The sequence below is a fragment of the Lontra canadensis genome, unplaced genomic scaffold, assembly GCF_010015895.1.
Source record: "Lontra canadensis isolate GAN:19392208 unplaced genomic scaffold, GSC_riverotter_1.0 scaffold14, whole genome shotgun sequence".
NCBI classification, from domain to species: domain Eukaryota; kingdom Metazoa; phylum Chordata; class Mammalia; order Carnivora; family Mustelidae; genus Lontra; species Lontra canadensis.
This window is the reverse complement of record NW_022631008.1, coordinates 5,912,157-5,934,265: the sequence shown is the minus strand read 5'-3', so window position 1 is coordinate 5,934,265 and position 22,109 is coordinate 5,912,157. Positions and strand designations below refer to the sequence as shown.

Genomic DNA, 22,109 nt, shown 5'->3' with positions numbered 1-22,109 from the left:
AATTGCTAATTTAAAAAAATACAATCTATTAATTATACAATCCCTTTTCTCCTACCAAAAGCCACTGAAGAAGCTATAGGTTTTGGCAATTCTTTTTTTTTTTTTTTAAAGATTTTATTTATTTATTTGACAGACAGAGATCACAAGTAGGCAGAGAGGCAGGCAGAAAGACAGGGGGAAGCAGGCTCGCTGCTGAGCAAAGAGCCTGATGCAGGGCTCGATCCCAGGACCCTGGGATGATCTGAGCCGAAGGCAGAGGCTTAACCCACTGAGCCACCCAGATGCCCCGGTTTTGGCAATCTTTTATAAGACTTCTTTTTCATCTCTACTGATACACAGTACTGAAGAGTAACACACTATGTACCGTTGAATGAAAAACACCAAAATAACAGATGTCTATTAAAAAAATGTAAAATAGCTGAATTTGTGTTATTCAGCTAATTTTCAATGGCTTATAGCAAAGAATTTACCTCTGAAAATGAAAAGTCATACTAGGCTTTTAAAACAGAAACAGTTATAGAAAGCCAAATGCATTTGGTCACAACTAATTTCATTTTTTTTTTAATTTATTTATTTGAGAGAAAGAGAAAACAAGTTACAGCATGGGGAGGAGGGGCAGAGAGAGAGAGAATTCCAAGTAGATGCCACACGGAGCACAGAGCCTGACGCGGGGCTTAATCCCATGACCCTGAAATCACCACCTGAACCGAAACCAAGAGTTGGATGCTTAACCAACTGCACTACCCAGGCACCCCAACCAAGCAATTTTTTTTTAATATTTTATTTATTTATTTGACAGACAAGAGATCACAAGTAGGCAGAGAGGCAGACAGAGACAGAGAGAGGAGAAAGCAGGCTCCCTGCCAAGCAGAGAGCCCGATGCGGGACTCGATCCCAGGACCCTGAGATCATGACCTGAGCCGAAGGCAGAGGCTTACTAACCCACTGAGCCACCCAGGCGCCCCCCAACCAAGCAATTTTAAATACTGTAGCTGGAAAAACTTTCCCCAAAGTATCAGTACATTAATGGATACCACCTTCATGGGAAAAAGATGAAGAAGCAGTTAGTAAATAAATGGAAGGTTGTCAGGTGCCTGGGTGGCTCAGTTTGTTAAAGGTCTGCATTGGCTCAGGTCATGATCTCTGGGCCCTCAGATAGAGTCCTGCATCAGGCTCCCTGCTTAGCAGGGAGTCTGCTTCTCGCCCTGCCTCTGCCCCTTGGCCCCTGCTTGTGAGCTTTCTTGCTCTCTTTCTCTCTCTCAAATAAATTTATAAAAAAAAAAAACAAAAAACCTTAAAAAAAAAAATGGAGGGTTGTCATTACCTTCACAAGCAGCACAAGGCACACCTTAAAAGAGCTGAGCCTAGGGGCACCTGGGTGGCTCAGTGGGTTAAAGCCTCTGCCTTTGGCTCAGGTCATGATCCCAGGGTCCTGGGATCGAGCCCCACATCAGGCTTTCTGCTCAGCAGGGAGCCTGCTTCCTCCTCTCTTTCTGCCTGCCTCTCTGCCTACTTGTGATCTCTCTGTCAAATAAATAAATAAAATCTTTAAAAAAAAAAAAGAGCTGAGCCTAGCAAACAACTTGTGGAAGGTCATTACTAATTCAGGTAGAAACTCAGAACTAATACTAACTTAGGTAGAAAAATAGAGCTAAAGTCTAAGAAGTGTTAGTATTTATTTTCTGTCAAGAGTAGCAATGACAGAAAAGAGTCCATTAAAAATTACAAATTATTTTACACAAAACAGAAGAGTCAAAACATTGTTACTGTTCTTGGGAAGTCATTAAATTCTATTAAAAAGTATTAAAAACATAGAATTTCCCATTGAGTAATGACTGATTCACAGGTAGGTAGATATAGTAAGATACAATCATTCTTTCTATAAAGCTTGTATTTTGGGGTGTCAGCTCAGGTGACAATCTCAGAGTCCTGGGTTCGAGTCCCACATCAGGCTCTCTGCTCAGTGGAGAGTTTGCTTCTCCCACTCCCACTCCCTCTGTGCTCTCTCTCTTTCTCTCAAATAAATTAATAAACAAATCTAAAAAAAAAAACAACTTTATATTTTATCTGAAGAAGCAATACTGTACCCTATTAAAATCATTACATAAAAAAAGTGAAGAAATATGTTCAATATCATATTCTGAGAGATGAAGAAATTTATCACTAACATTTATATTTATAATCTATTCTTGGCAGTCTTTTCATCCTATTTCACTGATACAGTTTTTCCTTTTTACCTTATCAAGTACTGTAGTCAGATGCTCCTTGCAGGACAGAGACTGGAATAGTTCTATGCACAAAAGAGATGAAACTGCATGAGGAAGCAACCGATGGATGATAATAGGAGATGTGGCAATTCCAAAAATGAGTATTAGTGGAAATTCATGTAGATGTTGACTAGTTTTCAAAGGAAAATATAGAAGTGGGATTTCATTAGGAAGTATATTTCAACACATCAAATTTCAAATTAAGACCTTTATTTGAACGCATACAGTGTAAGACACTGCTGAGGAGTTATCACTCCAAATACTCAAATTTTCTAGGTCACACAGTCCCCTCTATTAAAGTAATATAGTTCTTTCCCACACATTCTAACTCTGAAACTGCTCTATTAACAGATCCTCTCATTTTCTATGTAAGTATACAGAGGTCCAGATGGATCACATGCCTCCCTGTAAGGTTATACAATCTCAAATGTTAGAAGAGTTAGGTATCATTCAAATTAACCTCTCAAAGTTTGAGCCCTACCTACAGTCCTCCTAACAGACATCCAGCCTACGCTTTGAGAGTTCAGTGACATGTAATACACAAACTTTCAAGGTAACTTATTCTATTTATCCACATTTCTATCAGACACCAAGTCACCCAACCATAAATAACAGCTAAGAGTTAGGAAACTTTCCTTACACATATGTAAGACGTATTTTTAAAGGATACCATTTAAAAATGTTACATCCTTTCCTTGAATTCTTAACTCAAACTTATTGGACATGATTTATTTTGAGCATTACCAGTATGAACACAAATGACTTCCACAGAGTAAAACAGAACCATCTTTGAGAGCTATTGTGGGTCTGAGCCCTTTGTATCATGGCTGATGACTTTGCCTGTTCTTTCCTATTGGCTACTGTTTTTCAGTATTGTAGCAATACCCAGTTCTACCTTCACAGAAGTACAGTGCCTGGATTCTGTTACTGTTGTACATTCTTCCTCACCTCCTCACATTCTCGCCACAACTTTGTGGCAAAAGTAGCCACAAATTTAAGCTCCAAAAAATAGCTCTTCTGTCACTTTCTTATTCTGCATTTTTTAAAAAGACTTTATTTATTTATTGACAGAGAGATCACGAGTAGGCAGAGAGGCAGAAAGAGAGAGAGGAGGAAGGAGGCTCCCCGCCAAGCAGAGAGCCCAATGCGGGGCTCGATCCCAGGCCTTGGGATCATGATCTGAGGCCCAACCCACTGAGACACCCAGGTGCCCCTCTTATTCTGCATTTCTGAAGCATGTAAAGCAGTTTAGTTTTAGCATTAAGAGAAGTCTTAGGATTTAGAAATCTTAGTTTCAATAGGGAAAAAAAGACACCATTAAAATAGGAATTACAAGTATATTAGTAAATTGTAATATAATATAGCTTTAGGCAAATGTAGCTATAACTATCAAGTAAGTTTATATATAGAAAAAGTCAGAATAAATTACATCCTTAAAAATGTACCATGGGAGGGGCGCCTGGGTGGCTCAGTGGGTTAAAGCCTCTGCCTCCGGCTCAGGTCATGATCCCAGGGTGCTGGGATCGAGCCCCACAACCGGCTCTCTGCTCAGCAGGGAGCCTGCTTCCCCTCCTCTCTCCCTGCCTGCCTCTCTGCCTACTTGTGACCTCTGTCTGTCAAATAAATAAATAAAATATTTTTTTTTTAAATGTACCTTGGGAAATACAAGTCACTGGATTTTAAATAGGGTTAGTTACTTTAATTATGAATCTCACAGGACTGCCTTGAAAGTCCAATGAGACCATGAAAGTAGTTTCTCACTGTAAGTATTATATTAGATAATGTTAAAACATACTTGCTCAGAAGAGCTATATGTAATTCAGAGCTTCTAAGGGTGCATAGGTATCAGAAAATAAGACCTGACAAACATATCTCAATCTGGAGTAGTTTATCCAATTAATGCGAAAGTAAGAGACAGATGACCTTGGTGAGAAAACTACATTTTATACTGCTTTACATGCCAATTAAAAATTGGTTAACTTTAGTCTTTTGATCTCCTTCTGGGGTAAAAAAGCAAATGAAAATCTGATAGGAGGTCTTTGAACATTGAATTACAAGGAATTTGTAATCAGTCTGGTTTCTATCCAATTGGTATTAAGATTAAAATGTCATTCATTTTCTCTGGAAAAGGTGCTCTTCAAGTTAAAAGTTACATGTTTCCTTAATAAAAAGAATTTTATGTAAAAGCCAGGTGTTATATGATCTACCTGCTAATAATTATGAAGTCCTGGAGTACTTTTGTGGTGAAGCTTTCCATATCCTTTAAGATTAGCACAACAGGAGGAGACTGCCATTGGCTAGAAGAAGTCCTCTTTTTCCTTGGCATTTTTGGATCTGTCTTCTTTTAAGCCATTGTGAAAAGAAGGAGTTAACAGTAAGCCTTACCACCCAAACGATGCTACAATGCCACACGTTGATATATCTTCCTTTATATTTTACAGTAAAGCTGTTCCTTTTATTTCTCCCACATAATAAAGAGAAACTCATTTCAACAGTTACTAGCAGAATCTTTCTGTGTCTGACATGGGAATAATAACCAAGAAGAAAAAGTTTCAGTAAAATCTATAACTCATATGAAATATTTATTTCTGCTATCTGAGAAAACGACAGAAAAAAGCATTGGGAGAAGACTTTCCATAGATTATCTTTTCTGTTAATAGAATGTTTTATTTTGCTTTGCTTTAAGGTGAAAACAAGTATTTTTAAAAAAAAGCACAATAAACTACTCGCTGCTCTGCTACTGTTAAACTTCAAGTTGAAAAGCATCTTTAATATCATCTGGTCCAATCCCGATCTTTTAAAGACATCTGACATAAACTGAATGTACATTTGATATCTACAAAATTTAAAATTATGGATCAAATTAAGATATTATGATAAGCATTAGACCCAATTTTATCCCTATATGAAGCAAAATGAAAACTTCACTTATGACTGACTTCAGCAAATACCTTTATCAGAAGTCGCCACAGTATTTTTTCCCATACTCTGGCTACAAAGCATCATGAACTGCAGCTGTGGTTCTATGGTGCAGTTCTCTGTGAATCACCTAGGTGATCCATTTTCACCAGGGACTGTCATGGTAGAATGAACTTCTTTTTAGCTATCTATTTGTTGAATATACTTTACTTATAAGACCATTTATTCCTAAGAATTCTAAATGTGGAACAAATTAGGTTTTTTAAAAAATGACTATTTCTCATTGGACTAAGTTGACAGTGGGCACTGGCAGAATGGTTCTACTGCACAAAAGCAAATACTGAGGGACCTAAGAGATAATACATTAGAGTTATAGCCATTGTCACAGAGATAGAATCTAGAGCAGAACCAACTCCTGACATTGTTTTTGTCCCTAGATGACATTCACCCACAAATAAAATGGCTTTGTAAGAACTGAAACACTTATCAGGAATTAGACTGCATACTGATAAAAGAATACTTTTAGGGGCGCCTGGGTGCCTCAGTGGGTTAAAGCCTCTGCCTTCGGCTCAGGTCATGATCCCAGGGTCCTGGGATCGAGCCCCACATCGGGCTCTCTGCTCAGCAGGGAGCCTGCTTCCTCCTCTCTCTCTGCCTCTCGGCCTACTTGTGATCTCTGCCTGTCAAATAAATAATTAAAAAAAAATACTTTTAATTTCTAACAGCCATATGAAAAATAAGTAGCTACTATTAATAGCTGCAAAGCATAAGCATATTCTTATTAGAACAAAACAGTGCTATGTTTAATATAATTCTAAGCCTTTTCAATCATATGCCAATTTCCAGAGAGAAAATTGTCAGTTTACACTTACCTGTGTGACATTCATATACCAGCTAGAAAGAGAATCCATTGAACAATGCGTCCTTTTCTGGGCAACCTGAATACTTCCCTCGTTGGAGTCCTCATCTACACAGCAGCCCATCAACTGTGAAGCCAGCTTTTGCAAAAAATGTTTTATATCTGCAGAATAGGTAAAAAAATGTAAGAAAGCTTATCTCTCTTTAAAACAAATATGAAATAGCTGAAAGTTCTTGATCAGTATATACATTTGGGTAGGATGTATTTTTCTATACTTAACATTAACATAACACTTAACATATTAACTGTTAATGTTCATTAGTATCTTCTCTTTAATATTTAAATTTCACTAATTCAGAATAACACTAAGCCAAAGTTCATGTTTATTGTCCACAATAAAAGTGTTACCTAAGCAAATGTGTAAACATGAAAATTATGAGAAACAATCTATATTTAAATCACACTAGACAGTGAAAGTTTTTTTTTTAATTTTTAAATTTTTATTTATTTATTTATTTATTTACTTATTTTTAAAGATTTTATTTATTTATTTGACAGAGATCACAAGTAGGCAGAGAGAGAGGAGAAGCAGGCTCCCTGTTGAGCAGAGAGCCTGATATGGGGTTTGATCCCAGGACTCTGGGATCATGACCTGAGCTGAAAGTAGAGGCTTAACCCACTGAGCCACCCAGGCACCCTGACAGTGAAAGGTTTTTAAGGTCCCTAAAAAAAAAAAAATCAGAAGTGTTATTTACATTAAGTTATTTTACTGATTATAAACCTTCCTTAGAGTCATTTTAAAAGATGTCCTAAGGGCTTTTATTTAATCAGTTCTAGTCAGTTTATGATTATGAAAGTAATATAAGCACATAAAGTCCTTATGTGAGTTGAAACCTAAGCCCATTTTACTCCATTTTACATCCTTTATGACTCAATGGCTTCATATACCTAAGATTGGCTCTGGTGATGGACTATTTTTTACCATGCTGGTCTTCCAGAGTAGAACAACAGGGTGATTTTGAGGCTGTGAATATGAACCTCTACAGTCTATTCTCTGTCAGACTAAACAAGAGCTGCCAAATCCCCAATCCTTAATTCTCAGCTCCCTGTCCCAAACTTTCCAACTTATTCAAATTTTATTGCGTTAAGGAACACATCTCATAAAATGCCTAGACTATTGCTGACTGTGAAGTTAATCTGGTAGGATGGAGCTAGAATAAATGAAGTAAGAGGTAGCAAAGAGTCCTGCAACAGTCATGATTACTGCCATAGGCAATAAACCTCACCCTGCCAAAAATGTAGCGCCATGCTCTTCCCACAAATAAAAAGGGATAAAGAAAGCTAGAGAGAGAGAGAGAGAGATACAGAAGGTCAGAAGAGTTCTAACAGCTCACCAAGATTATTTATTCTGTACCTGGACAATCTTTAGCTTGCAATGAGACTACATACGGAGTGACATTATTCTGAAGGGCTTCTGTTAGACTTCTGAATATTAAATCATGATCTGTTACATTCACACCTATGGAATAATAGATCATTATTACACCATCTTTTGTATTATTAACAATTTAACACCAACAAGGCTAACACATCCAGTGAATTACTAAAAGTACTTTTAAATACAATTAGTAACAGAAACTAAAAAAATATATGCTACATAAATGAAGAGACCTCTACTGACAATAGATACCTGGAGGCATACATAATATTTATTTGTCAGAAAGGGTATATTGCACAACTTCTCTTTAAAAAAAAAAGTTACTGAGGATATGTAGTTAACCCCTGAATACATCTCAGGATGTTACTCTGTCAAATTCATAAAGAACTCTTAAAATAATGATTCAAAACTAAGTGATACGTATTCCAGGCTTACTGTGACCCTAACTTAACAAGCGAGGAAAATCTAATCAGTAACACTATTAATGATTGTTGTAGTAAATACAATAGGTTAAGTATACAGTAAGCTAATTTCTAAGGGAAGAGCCTAAAAACAAATAAAACTTTAGGCCCTTTAGGTATTTACTAAGCCGCTCATGTTCTCATTTCCACAAATCAGAGTTTAGTGTTGAGCATGTAGTTATCTGAGTTAAGTGTAATTTCCCCGCTACACTGGAAAAAAATTCTGACTGATACTTTCCTTGACATCACAATCTGTGATTTCTAGAAAGTGCTTTGGCACTTGGGTGCCAACAGCAAACATCTCGAAACTGGTTGATAATTGGTACTATAAAACTTCAACTAGCTAGAAGAAAAACAAAAACAAAAGGTTCAGAATCCAGGCTACCAAGAAACAAAAAATTTTTTCCTAGGAGAGCCAATAAATGAAAATGCTGGCAGGTTATTTTTAAATGGACATATACCTTTTTAAAAATAGAAAATGTACAACTGTGCTTAAGCATTCTTTGACTATAGATTTTTTTTTTTTACAGTATCAAAATGATATTCCTAGCAAGCATTATGGTCTATGATTGCGATATTGCAACTCTGAAGGAATTTGGGAGGTTAGCAAAACCAGGTTTAGCTCATCTTTCATTGACTGACTTTACAAGCTATTTAACATTCTGTTGCTTAAAACAATGGACTAGAAACAAAAAATCAACAATGTCGTTAACTGGGAAAATGTTCTCAGACAACTGACTTTGAAATACAACATTTCCACTAGCTTCTCTTTCCCTTTTGGCAGTAGGCAGAGAAGGGACTTAAACAGTGCTCTCAACAACCTATCAAGCCATTGCTCTTGACGATGTTTTCCCCACTCTATCTCCAATTATTATAACCTGGCATGGAGAAACAAAGCACCAAATAGTACAATCTGGTCATCACTGCACATCAGTTTCTCATCCATAAATGGAAAGGGTTTTGAAATTAAGTAAAGTTGCATTGAAAAGCTGTTCAAATTATAAAAATTATATAAAATTATTATAAAAATCATTCCCTGTATGTTGTTACTCATACTTGTCCTGGGATCAGCAGTACAGGCATCAGCATGAGGGTGATTATAAATGTAAAGTTTCAGGCCTCACCTCAGACCTACTGACAAAAACCTGCATTTACTAAAATCCCTTGGAGGCTTTTGTAGGTACGCTGAATTTTGACTAAGTAGTGCACTGAAAATCAGGAATGAGATCTAGGTAATGAACAGTATTTTATTTTTTTAAAGATTTTATTTATTTATTTGACAGACAGAGATCACAAATAGACAGAGAGGCAGGCAGAGAGAGAGGAAGCAGGCTCCCCGCTGAGCAGAGAGCCCAATGAGGGGCTTGATCTCAGGACTCTGAGATCATGACCCGAGCTAAAGGCAGAGGCTTAACCCACTGAGCCACCTAGGCGCCCCGGTAATGAACAGTATTAAAGGCAGTATTAAACAATAAAGTAAGTCCTTATCTCAGTGCCCGATAGTTCAACACACCTTGCATAAATAACAAATTGTAAGTGCAATGAAGAGTACATTTGAAATCCAAATAAATCCAAATTTCTTTCTAAAAGAAATAAGGAAATTTGCTGGTATTCCAAAGAAATTTTTTTCATTATCCCTCAACCAGATGTTTGGTTAAAATGGGACATTAATGATGGATATTTAAGTGCCTAAGAAATTTACAATCTGCCAATTTGAAAGCAGTTTATATATAATTCATCTAAACCCTGTTCTAAACAATGCTAATATAGTACTATAAAACAATCTAATATTAATAAACTAAGCACAGGGAAATCAAATTAAGGTCATAGATAATTCCACTGAAGAGACAACTAAAAAAAAAATCTATTTACCCACCAGTGTTTATTACGGAATTCAAATTTCATATATTCTCATAAAATAACTAAAAAGAGTAACACAAATATACTTCCTCTTCATTTTTCTGACAAAAAAGGTGAGGAGGGAACTAGCTAATCCTGGATCAATTTCTCTTCATTTACTGATGTATGATCAACATAAAGAACTTTTATTGGTTTTGAAAGTATATAAAGCTAACTATAATTAGTTTAATTCTTTAAGAGACAAAACAGGTTTATCAAACTAGGTTATTCTCCATTATTCTCAACAACAAAACCACTAATTATAAAAACAAACATACACCCATACATACCTAGAATAAGAGCAGCAGTTGGAATTTCTCTGAGTTTTATCTGACAGCCCCAGTCTCTTGAATTCTTCTGAAATCCAGAACAAGACTTTTGCAGAAATTCAATTAGACTATTGAACAGGTTTTTATTTAATTCCTCTTGTAGTTGCTATGAAGAAAACACAAAACTTTATGAATTATTATTAGTAGTAATCTGATGCATCTTTCTAACTTTGGCAAAGAAAACTGTCATGAATTCCAAGGACTACATGTAAAATGATTATTAGATGGAAGAAATTTTTAAAAAAAGTTTTGTCCTTAAATCTCCAGTCTTTAGTACTTTGGACTCTTTCACTAAAAAAAACTCATTTAGTCATTCAACAAACATCTACTAACCACCTTACAAATGAAAGGTAGTCTTTATCCTAAAAAAGTGGGGAAAAAAATTGAGCAAGAACATTTACAATTAAAATACATTGGGTAGAGTGCTATGACAAAAGAACAGCACCACTCAACTTAAGCTGAGGAGGTGACATATTTGAGTCAAAACATTAGAGCAGGGGATGGAGGAGGTGATCATATGGAGAGGAAAGTTAGAAGGAATGGGGTGTAGAAGAAGCAAGGAAGGAAGCACCAAGTACCTGGGGAACCACAGTCAGAGCTAAGCATCAAGAACGTGAGAAGTGGTAGGGAATGAGCCTGGACAAATAAGCAAAGGGCTAGGCCTATAAAATTATACTTGATGTTAAAAAGTTAGGATTTTAGCCTGTGGGGAAAACCACTGAAGGAATGTGAAGTAGAGACATGATTCCATCAGGGTTAAGATGGGTGAATCAGGCACCACTGTGAAGGGAATGGGGGAAGCTATACTGGCAGTGAGGTGGGAAAACTCCTGCAGCCTGCCACAGGAAGGACTTTTCATCCCAAGTCATTGGCCATGAGTTGGCCAATGGTGCCATAGGGACTTAGTGACAGATCTGCGGGGTTTGACATCAACGGCAGAGACAACAGTTAGGAGGATCATCATGATCCAGGTTAAGAAATGAAGGCCTAAACTGGAAAGCACAAACTCAAACACTTTCAAGGGTCACCTGGAATACATAAATGAGCAAAGTCCTAGGTGGAAAGCAATAAAGAGTAGTGGGAAATAGTAATAAACAAAGTCCATAACCCTCCCACAGGAATTAAAAAAACAAAACAAAACAAAATACAACACTGTATTGGTCAAACAAAACAAGTTCACTCAAGATGTTGACCCTAGGGCTACGAATCTGCCATAGCAGAGAAATTATTTCAGAGCTGGACTATAAAGAACATAGAAACTGGACATGAGGATGAGGGAATGAAGTATTTTAAAAATAGCTTGACTTCTTACTTATATAACTGAATGGATAATTTATTTTTTCCTGAAGATTTTATTTATTTATCAGAGAAAGAGAGAAAGCACAAGCAGGGGGACTAGCAGGCAGAGGGAGAAGCAGGCTCCCTGCTGAACAAGGAGCCCAATGTGGGACTCGATCCCAGGACCCTGGGATCATGATCTGAGTCAAAGGCAGACAATTAACTGACTGAGCCACCCAGTGGCTGACATCAGCCATCCCTAAATGAGTATTTTAAAGAGCGCCACCACTTAAAAGCTGTGAGGACTGGCAGCTATTAAAAATATATGTCCCAGTACCTGAAGCTATGCTTAATACTTGGAACATGAGTGATTTTTTAGAACACACATGTTATACTAAACTAGCATTACCTATGTTTCATCAATAGTCTTGAAAATTGATGGAAAGGAAGATGGAAAGGAACAAATCTGAGATTTACATTATTAGAGAAATATGAAGTCATTAAGAAAAGTATTCACCTCAGTTTCAGATTTCATCTGTTGCCATATCAACTGATAAGTTTCAAATCGAAGCTTACCATCCTCAGACTCATTTTTCCCTTTATTAAAATAGTCCCCTAAAAACACAGAAAGAAATAGGTCAGTTTCTTTTTTATATAATAAAAGTTAGGAAATCTCTGTGCAAAGTCAGACAGTAAGGGATGGGATTAAAATATGTATCAAAAATACATATATTTGGAGACAGGTAACATTCAGTATCCTTTATATTTAATTTTATTTATGTCTTGTATTTTTATTATAGTAATTGTATCTATAAGATTAAAATATCTTTAATTTTTAGGTTATATTTCTATCATGTACTTCTCTATCATGTACTTAAATTGCTAACAGTATTTAATGGATTTGGTTTGAGACAAAAACATTTAATATTAACATATTTTCATTATTTGAAAGCCTTGTATACTTTGCTTCATATATTTGCTCTGAACTCTCCTTTATGAAATGATTCTTACCATGATTCTTGTTCTTTTATTCAATTGACACAGATTAGCCCAGCCTTCTATTTAGTCTGTCTATATTATTTTATATGCTTTTTAATGTTTTCCTCCAAATGGTTAGCTATTCATCAAAACACAATTTATCAAAATACCAGTGTTTTCAAATTTCTCAAACTATGATCCACATTAAGGAATACATTTTATATCATAATTCAATACACAGATGTTTAACAGAAACAAAAACAAAAGTTCCACAAAATAATACTTATCATGTGACGGCAAATGTTTTCTATTCTTTTTTTAAAACTATTATGACTAGGTTGATTTCATGACGCACACTTGGGCTTTAACCTTCAGTATGAAAACATTCACTTATTAAATAATCCATCATGTCTCCCACTGATTTGAGGTGCTCTTTTATCTCAGTACTTAAAAATGCACTTGCAACTATTTTCTAACTTCTTTTTTTCTACTGAATCCAAGTCTAGTCCCACAGCTGTCCTGAACTATCTGAAATCATTAAATAATTGGAGCTTGCAGTACATTCACATACGGAATAATTCTAGGTCTCCCTCTTACCACCACACATAATCATTCTTCTTCAAATTATTTTAAGCCATTCTTTCAAATAAATTTTGCCATTGCTAAAAAATAATTAAAATAGTATTTTGACTGGATAAAATAAAATGGGTAGGTTGATTTGGGAAGAAATGATATTTGTAATCTGTTAGAAAATCTACATCCAAAGCACTACAGGTTTCTTCTTTTAATCAAATATTTTACATTCCTTGTAGTTTTCTACATTCTCTCATATTTCTTATTGTTTACTGCTAGGTATTTCACTGTAACAACTACAACTTTTAAAGAATTCAGTAAAAATACATATTTTGTTCCTGACTTCACTGAGAAACCACTATCATTCTACCATCAAGTTTTAATGTTGGCTGGTAATTTGGAATACAGATTCCCTTTTAGGTTAAGGAACTTTGTTTCTGTTCATCATTGACTCAGAATTTTAGGCAAATAGTTTTTAAATTTATCAAAAGCCTCAGAATATACCGAAGTCATTGTATGGTAAAAAGATAAGAGAGGCGCCTTGGTGGCTCAGTGGGTTAAAGCCTCTGCCTTCAGCTCAGGTAGTGATCTCAGGGTCCTAGGATCGAGCCTCGCATCGGACTCTCTGCTTGGTGGGGAGCCTGCTTCCCTCTCACTCTCTGCCTACTTGTGATCTCTGTCTGCCAAATAAATAAATAAACTTTACAAAAAAGGGAAATATACCATTATTAAGAGACAAAGCAGAATAATAAGGTAACCTTAAATAGAACAAAAAGTCATTTTACTTTGATAATGAGTAAAATCATATAAAATGTTAAAATAGCAAATCAAGACATTCATTTTTTACTTGCTATAATGTGGCACCAAAATACTAACCAAAAAACTGTCAGAAACTGAGAAGTAACAGCAGCAGGACAATTCAACTTGTTACCATGACTTCTCTCAGCCATTTATAGATCAGGAAGGTAAAAAACCAATCAGCATTGAGATCTACAGAATACAAGCTCTCAGTTGACAGGTTCCATCCTGCTCCTACGCAGTGCTTGACTTCAACGCAAACATCTCCTACAGGGCCAGGGCCACCATCCGTCTCAGTCTCTCCAGACCACTCTCTCTCTCCAGGTCCTGCCCAGTCATTTTCATGGATGTACAGTCATCCATAGAACACAGACAAGAGGCAGAGTTACCAGTCTTCTCTTAGATATATATCCAAGTGTCTTCAAGTCAGGGGACAGATGGTGGGCAAAATGCAGGGCATCTTCCTACTTCTTTAGGCAATCTATTTCAAGAATTGAAGCCAGTGAAGGCAAGTGCTAAAAGCTGGATATGTTTTCCTTATTCCTACACCATCTGTTTTATAATCAGGGTCAATTCCTCTAAGATTCTCATATTGAAACAGTATCTATTGGTCTTAGGTCAGCCCAATTAAAACAAAACAAAACAAAACTAATGTACTTAAAAGCAAAGTTCAAATTATACAATTAAATATATTAGGCTTACTAATACTAAAACTCTGAACAAATCTTAATAAATTATAGTTGAAATTCAACAGAAAAAGTTCTAAGGAAACACTCACCTCATATTATGAGACATAGTACCAAGTAATGGTTAGACCAGAGGTTCTGGAATTAGACAACTGGGTTCAATACTAGCACTATCACTGAGAAAGTTCTAAGTATCCTCATATTTTAACGGAGATACTTATAATAGATTCCTCACAGTGTGCTGAGAGGATTAAACAAAGTAACACATACACAGGGCTTAGAACAACCTTGCACATAATAAAAACTGAATAAATCCTAGCAATTTCATTAGTTGTAATGATATCGTTGGTAATACTAGATGTCATTTCATGCTCTGTATCCTTCATAGATAATGGGAAATGAAACTTGAATTTTCTCTAAAAATGAACTACTTCGAGTTTAGCAGTCTTTAACATTAAAGAAATATGTTCACAAGTCCATCACTTAAAAATACTTTAAATTGTAGCTATTCTTTGTTCACTATTTCTATCACTGTCACTTTTTATTGGGGAGGAAGCAGGGAATACAGAAAGTTTCATGTTTCTTTGAGACTAAGGCTAAGAAAGTGTAGAACTTAAGATAATGGTTTATTTTGTTAAGGAGAAAATGGATTCTTATTATAAATCATATTCCCGGGCGCCTGGGTGGCTCAGTGGGTTAAGCCGCTGCCTTCGGCTCAGGTCATGATCTCAGGGTCCTGGGATCGAGTCCCGCATCGGGCTCTCTGCTCAGCGGGGGGCCTGCTTCCTTCTCTCTCTCTCTCTCTCTCTGCCTGCCTCTCTGTCTACTTGTGATCTCTCTCTGTCAGGTAAATAAATAAAATCTTTAAAAAAATAAATAAATAAATAAATCATATTCCCTACCCGCTGGTCCCCTCAATATGAATCATTTTATTATTTGCTCCTTGAGCACAGGTTTCTTATCTAGCTGGTCCCAAACTGAAGGAATAACACCATAAGATCTGCATCATGCGATGATTTGGAAAAATCCTATTCAATAACTACACGTTCTTTATTTCCTTAGTCATATAACAATATAGTTCAGTTTTTCTTTTTTAATTCAAAGCTAGTACATACATATGCTTAATTCCACATAATTTTTCCATCAGAATTAATTTTTACAGTACTGAATATTAAGTGTAAAGAATAAGCCTGTGAGGAGCTTTTAGGTTTCCTTTTCTAATTTAAATTCAATTAATTAACATATAGTATATTATTAGTTTCAGAGGTATAGTTCAGTGATTCATCAGCTGCACAGAACACCCAGTGCTCATTAATGCCCATCACCCAGTTACCCCAACCCTCCACCCCCCTCCCCTTCAGCAACCCTCAGTTTGCTTCCTATGCTTAAGAGTCTCTTATGGTTTGTCTCCCTCTCTTATTTCATCGTCTTATTTTTCCCAGGTTTGTTTCTTCTACTAACCAGAATCATGCTGTATGTACTGTTCTTTGATGTGCTTGTTGGAGACTCAGCCTAGCACACTCCTTTGAATCCATTATATAGTCCACAGAATTAGTGTCTGTGTTCAAGTTGCTTCATTCTGCTGTTATAATTTTGCCCACTTTTGTGCACAAACTTGAGCACAGGGGCTGGAATTTGGGGAAAGAGTGCCAGTTTGACCCTTGACAATCTGAAGTGAAGGCATGGTAACTTGGCATTGAGCAGGTGGCAGGCCGAGTCTGCTGACTCGGGCAGGAGGTCAGCGGGACTGTGAATTTGGGTTCCCCAGGCCAATGGCATCATGTGTGACAGGGACACTGCTTGTTTGCTTTTAACTTTTGTTTTTCTGGGAAATTTTATCCCTCCTTCTATTCTAAATGAAAGCCTTGCTAGATGGAGTATTGTTGGCTATAGATTTTTTTCCTTTTAGCACTTGGAATTTATCATGCCACTCCCGTCTGGCCTGCAAACTTTCTGCTGAAAAACCCAGCTATTATTTCTTCAGACAAATCTTCTGCCCCTTTTCTCGCTCTTCTCCTTGTGGGATCCCTATCATGCGACTGACGCTTGACAGTGTCGCTGAGTTTCCTGGATCTATTCTCATTCTGCGTATTTTTTTTTTCCCTGTGAGCAGCTTTTGCAAAATTACCAACATCTAGGTACTGCTCCCAGAGATTCTGATTCAACTGGTCTGAGATGGGGTCTGGGCATTAGTATCTTTAAAAAGTTCCCCAAGTTGAAATCTAAATATGGTCAATATATTATACCAATGTTAAGTTTCCTGGCTGTGATAACTGTCACCAGTTACCCAAAATATTACCACTGAAGATTACTGGGTAAAGCGTACAAGGAACCCTCTACACTTTCTTACAGCTATATATGAAAATCCAATTATATCCAAAAAAAACCCCAAACACAATTTTTTTTATAAGTTCCCCAAGTGATTCCAATCTGCACCTACAATTGAAAACCAGTACTATACACATTTTCCGGCAGTAATGTCATGATTTGTTTGAAAAAGTCAATTCTTTCTAATATGACCACCAAACAGGTTAACTGGAAATGAATGAAGAAGGTGAAAAAAACAGTATTTTTTTTTACGTTTAATTTCATTGAGAAATAATTTACAAATGATAAAATATGACTGTTTTAACAGTTTAATGTGTCCTAACAAAAGTATATACTTGCATAACTGCTCCCTTGATCTAGAAAACATTTCCATAAGTCGAAAAAAGTTTCTCTTGTCCTTTCGTAGTCAACTTCCCCTACCAACACTCCAGGAAATCACTGACATTTTTAAGACAGTCTCTCTCTGTTTTTTAAATTTCCTTCTGAGTTAACCTTATTACTTTATTTTATTTATATACGTTTTTAAGTAAGCTCTATGCTGAATGTAGAATGCGGGGCTTGAATTCACAACCTGGAGATCAAGGGTCACACACTTTACCATCTGACCATCCATGCACCCCTAAGACAATCAAACTCTTTTGAAAAACAGGGACATATCCTTTGAAGAAAATCTACTCTCTAATTTGCCTTTTGAAGGTATATTTGGATTCCCTTTTAGACTGAAAGTCTGGGATGTACCTTATCCCTTTCACTACACCTTGGAACACAACTGTTACATCAAGAAGGTAAGTCAGTCAAATTTAGACAAGAGAATTACTAATTTAACTAGGGTTAGGTAAATTTAAGACTTAGGGGAGGAAAATTAGCCAATTCGATATTAAGACATCTTACCTACTGGCACAGAGATCTTTCTCTTCTTGAAGTTTGGCTTAAACACAAAGCAGCCCTTAAAAAAATAAAAGAAAGGAAGAAAAAAGCATAAAGTCAAAGTATCCAAGGAACAGATAAATCCAATTAACCAAATATTTTATGGATAAGCAGATTTTTTAAAAAGGCATTTCTTTAAAGTGCTGAGAAATTCTCTTTTATCTGAATTACAGCAGGAAAATTCTTTTTTAAAAAAGATTTATTTATTTGTTTCTTTATGGAGCGTGTATGAGTGCAGGAGCAGTGCGGAGGAGCTGAGGGAGAGCCAGAGAGAATCCCAAGCAGCTCCCTGCTGAGTGGAGACCGGAAAGAGGGGCTCAATCCCAGGACCCTGAGATTATGACCTGAGCTGAAATCAAGAATTAGAGGTTTAACCCACTGAGTCACCCAGGTGCCCCTAGCAAGAAAATTCTAAATAAGGGGACTATCCATTTCTTTCTCCTCCTTCCCATGGGATGCTCATCTTTGATTTTACTCTTAGGGAGCTAATCTAACAGACAAAGAAAATATAAGCTGATGAAATTTAAACCCAGAAAGGTTCCATTTTTATAAAACCCAGAGAAGAAAGAACATAAGTATATTAAAACGAGTAACACTCTCTCATTTCAAAAGAAGTATTTATTATTTAATTAAACTTCAAGTATCCATAACGTGGTCAGGACATAGATAATTTGGCTATTGTTTCATCTTATATACCTTCTTTATCTGATAAAAGTCTTATTCATCTGCGCTGGGAAACCTTCCTCAGTTCTCTAGTTAGAATTATTCCTTTCACTAAGATCTCACAATACTTAAAGGCCTTTATTTTGTTTTGTTTTAAATCACTTTCACTGTGTATCAGTTCTTTAAGGGTCTGTCTCACCAAGTAGTTTGTGAGTGCCTTCAGAGCATAGGCTGCATATAATCCATAATTATTTCCTCACTGTCTAGGACAGGCATTAGCATATACATTAGGCAATCAGTATATGGAATGAATGCTTGCCAAGTAATTTTCCTGGTAATCTCCTAGCTACATTTAGCTTCATGTTATTATTTGGCTAGTGATACATAGCCCCCAAGCTACTGGTCCTACATTTATTCTACCAATCCTAAAGCCATGCACCATGTATGGCTTCTTAAAGACTACCATTTTTATGGAAAATGAAAGAAAGAATGAAAAAAATATACCTAGAAAAAGTCATCTCAGGACAGTGCTAAAGAAAGCTAGGCAAATATAAAGTGGCCATTTGGATAACAGGATCCAAAATAAGTTCTGTGCCTTATACTCTTGTATTTGCAACGAGTGAACTATTGAAATACCCATTCACATTTAGAAAAATCTTGTAGTACCACAACAAGCTTGTCATTGACTCCCTTCTATATCCACCTGCAATTCAGTAAAGGAAAAGGAGCTAAGAAGGAGTGAGATATACAAGGGCCCAGAATAGATCCTAAGGTATGGCAGGTAGTAATATGGTTAACCACTTTGAACTGCTGATCAAAATGATGGTATTTGAGAGAGAAGCAGTCTAGGAGGAGAGCTAACAGGTAGAAAATATGACAAGGAAAAGGAAGCTTAGATAGGTTAAAAAAAAAAAAAAAAAAAGCTAGCAGTTCTATGAGCTCCTGAAATAGTCCTTAAAGAATCTTACTGATACAAGTTCCCCTTCATAATCATCTAAATACAAGCATTTCTATTATAATGCCATAAATGCTTTCCTGAACAATATCTCACAATTCTTGCAAGATATACAAAAATATGAACCTTATGCAATGAAAAGGATTAGACAGCAGACCTCTCAAACCTATGGAACTTTACAACCAGCACAAAACAGAAAGAGTACCATTCCTAATAAAAAATACTAGTGTAAGAGAACTGCAACTACCTCCATTTTGACCTAAAACTCTCCAATAATTAAGTTCTTCTTTATAGCTTATCTTTTTTTTTAAGATTTTATTTATTCATTTGAAAGAGAGAACACAAGGAGGGGGGGTGGGAGACAGAGAAGCAGACCCTGTCAGGGAGCCTGACATAGGGGTCAATTCCAGGACCTGGAGACCATGACCTGAGCCAAAGGCAGGTAGGTGGCTAACTATCTGAGCCACCCAGGCACCCCATCCAGCTGATCTCTTAACTCAGGCAAAAGTTCCAGTGGGCACAGCTGCTCCTGATGGTAATGGAAACTAACCACTCAATCAATAAGGTCTGTCCTGAGACAGCAAGACCCCGCCCACGACTGACTCCAAGACAAAGATCAACCTGACCTCTACTGCCCTCCTTTGTCCTACACTTTTCTCACATAAACCTGGAAATATTTTCAGCACTTTGCAGACCATCTTTGAGACTCTAGGCTGCTGTCAGAATTCTCAGTGCTGGCCTCACTGAAACAAATTCCGCTTTCTTTCTTTCTTTTTTTTTTGCTGAGTGAAGCGATAGAACTTTATTAAGTAAAGACACAGAAAAATCTCCCAAGAGTGAGAGGGGTACCAACAGGGTTGCCAACAAGGGCCTTTAGGGTTGGTCTTTCATAAAAAGCTAACCAGGGAACATAAATCTTTTTAAAATCTCTACTGGTAACACCATCAATGGCTTATTTCTTTTTAGGGGTTGGTTATTATTTGTTGGTCACAGGTGATTATCATAAAGCACGCCCGCCCCGCCCCAGCACGTCTAGGTCGGGGTGGTCCTCCACCCCATTCCTTTCTAGTTCCCTACCACTCATTTCTCCGATTTAGGATTTTGTCGGTAGCGAGGGGCTGACAGTGGTCTGTTTGGGACCCTGGAGTCAGGTGCTCTTTCACCCCTGTAACCAGGTTACACAAGCACAGTTAAACCTCTTCTGGCATTTGCACCTAGCATCATAGTCAATATACTATAGACTTAAGCTCTATAGCTTTAAGTTCCCCTTTGATACTAGTCTCAGAAGGCACACCTTCCCATAATTCTAGTTTAATCAGAATTAAAGATCATATCCATGGCAGAGCCCTCTAATCTACTGTTTTAACGTAGGGAGAAATGAGTTTGTAGTTTTTTCATCTACATTCTCAACTTTATCACAGCTTAACTTCAGCGGCTCCTGGCGGCACTCACAGTATTACTAATGGTCTTACTTGGGTCTGTAGCAGCGCTATACAACTGAACTTTTGGTAATGAAGGATAAGTATCATGTCTCTGTACGAATATGGTAGTCACCACCACATGTGGTTATTGAGCACTTGAAATGTGGTAGTAAAACTGAGAATATGAATTTCTTATATAATTTTAATTAAAACTGAAATAGCCACATGTGGCTACTGGCTACTTATATTAGACAATTTTTCTTCTTACCAACCACACTATCACGTCTTCCTGAAAGCCCTGACCATGTAAGGTAGCCCATATAAGGTCTATGTGGTCTCCTCACACACACACACACACAACTTTTTCATTCTCATTTTTCACAAGGTTTCCTCTCTGATTATACTGATATTTCAACTTCTTTGATAGGTCATCTTATTTCTATCCTCTGGGCCAAAGAACATGTCATTCCCTATGCTAGAACAGTCTCCCTACCCCCAATCCTTTGCCGAACTGCTACTTTTTTCAAGTCTCAGCTAAAATGTCCCTTTCTCCAAAAGGCTTTCCCAGACCCCAGGCATTCTGCTAACACTTAACCACAATTTGTTATCATCAGCTCATCTGTGTTTAATGTCTTTTTTGAGCGCAGTCTATTTTGTTTACCACTCTATCTCGTACCTAACGGAATGCTTGCTGCACATTTATAAGAAAGAAAAAGGAAGGGACAGGGGGGCACATCCTCGGGGGATTCGACCTCCACAAACCAGAACTTAAAAGTCCTCCCGGCCAAAACAACTAAGGCTGGTCGGTGTCTTCGCTCCCCGAGCAAAACTGACCTCAACTGCATCTAGAGTAAGGACGATTCGGCTCAGCCCCCCACTCCCTCCACTTGAGCCTGTTCACTGAGGCCTACGTAACCTCTGCTACATCCCTTTTCCAAAAGAGAAAGAGGCGAGAGCCGAGTCTAGTGGGCGTACCTCCTCCCCCACGTACCTTGGACACCGAAGAGGTGGCCATGGTCCCAGCGGCCCGCGGGATTTGCAGCGGCACTCAGGATTTCCCGCGCTCCCTTGCGGCAGCAGGGCAGAGGTTAGTGGCGGGCCACGCGGCTTCCTGATTGGTTGGCAGAATCCTCCGCGTGGGCTTCCGGCGCGCATAGGCGGGGCGTACAGAGGAGGGCGGGGCGAGAATTGGGCCAGGAGGTTGGTGCGAGTTTCGTGGAGGCGGACATGGCTTGTGGCTTCCGCAGGTCCATCGCCTGTCAGGTACGGACCGGGAACTGGCAGAAGGAGCGGAACCCCCACCCCGGGTCAGCCCTCAGTCAGCGAGAGG

General features: G+C 37.5%; 2 protein-coding genes across 4 annotated transcripts in view; one reads left to right on the top strand and one right to left on the bottom strand.

Annotated features, from left to right (window-relative positions):
* Nucleotides 1–21,854, bottom strand: part of ORC3 (origin recognition complex subunit 3) — a 61,607-nt gene extending 39,753 nt beyond the window's left edge. For 2 of the 3 annotated variants that reach the window (XM_032858086.1, XM_032858088.1), the window contains exons 1-8: nucleotides 21,771–21,854; nucleotides 17,705–17,759; nucleotides 11,968–12,065; nucleotides 10,134–10,278; nucleotides 7,460–7,564; nucleotides 6,059–6,207; nucleotides 4,475–4,608; nucleotides 2,238–2,397 (exon numbers count right to left, since the gene is read on the bottom strand). In XM_032858086.1, the coding sequence (XP_032713977.1) occupies nucleotides 2,238–2,397; nucleotides 4,475–4,608; nucleotides 6,059–6,207; nucleotides 7,460–7,564; nucleotides 10,134–10,278; nucleotides 11,968–12,065; nucleotides 17,705–17,759; nucleotides 21,771–21,794 (870 nt within the window). In that variant the 5' untranslated portion in view covers nucleotides 21,795–21,854. The remainder of the gene's footprint in view (nucleotides 1–2,237; nucleotides 2,398–4,474; nucleotides 4,609–6,058; nucleotides 6,208–7,459; nucleotides 7,565–10,133; nucleotides 10,279–11,967; nucleotides 12,066–17,704; nucleotides 17,760–21,770) is intronic. The other variant, XM_032858087.1, reaches the window with a different exon arrangement.
* Nucleotides 21,855–21,959: 105 nt separating this feature from the next.
* Nucleotides 21,960–22,109, top strand: part of RARS2 (arginyl-tRNA synthetase 2, mitochondrial) — a 58,426-nt gene continuing 58,276 nt past the window's right edge. Inside the window, exon 1 of the mRNA XM_032858083.1 lies at nucleotides 21,960–22,042. Coding sequence (XP_032713974.1) covers nucleotides 22,007–22,042 — 36 coding nt within the window. The 5' untranslated portion in view covers nucleotides 21,960–22,006. The remainder of the gene's footprint in view (nucleotides 22,043–22,109) is intronic.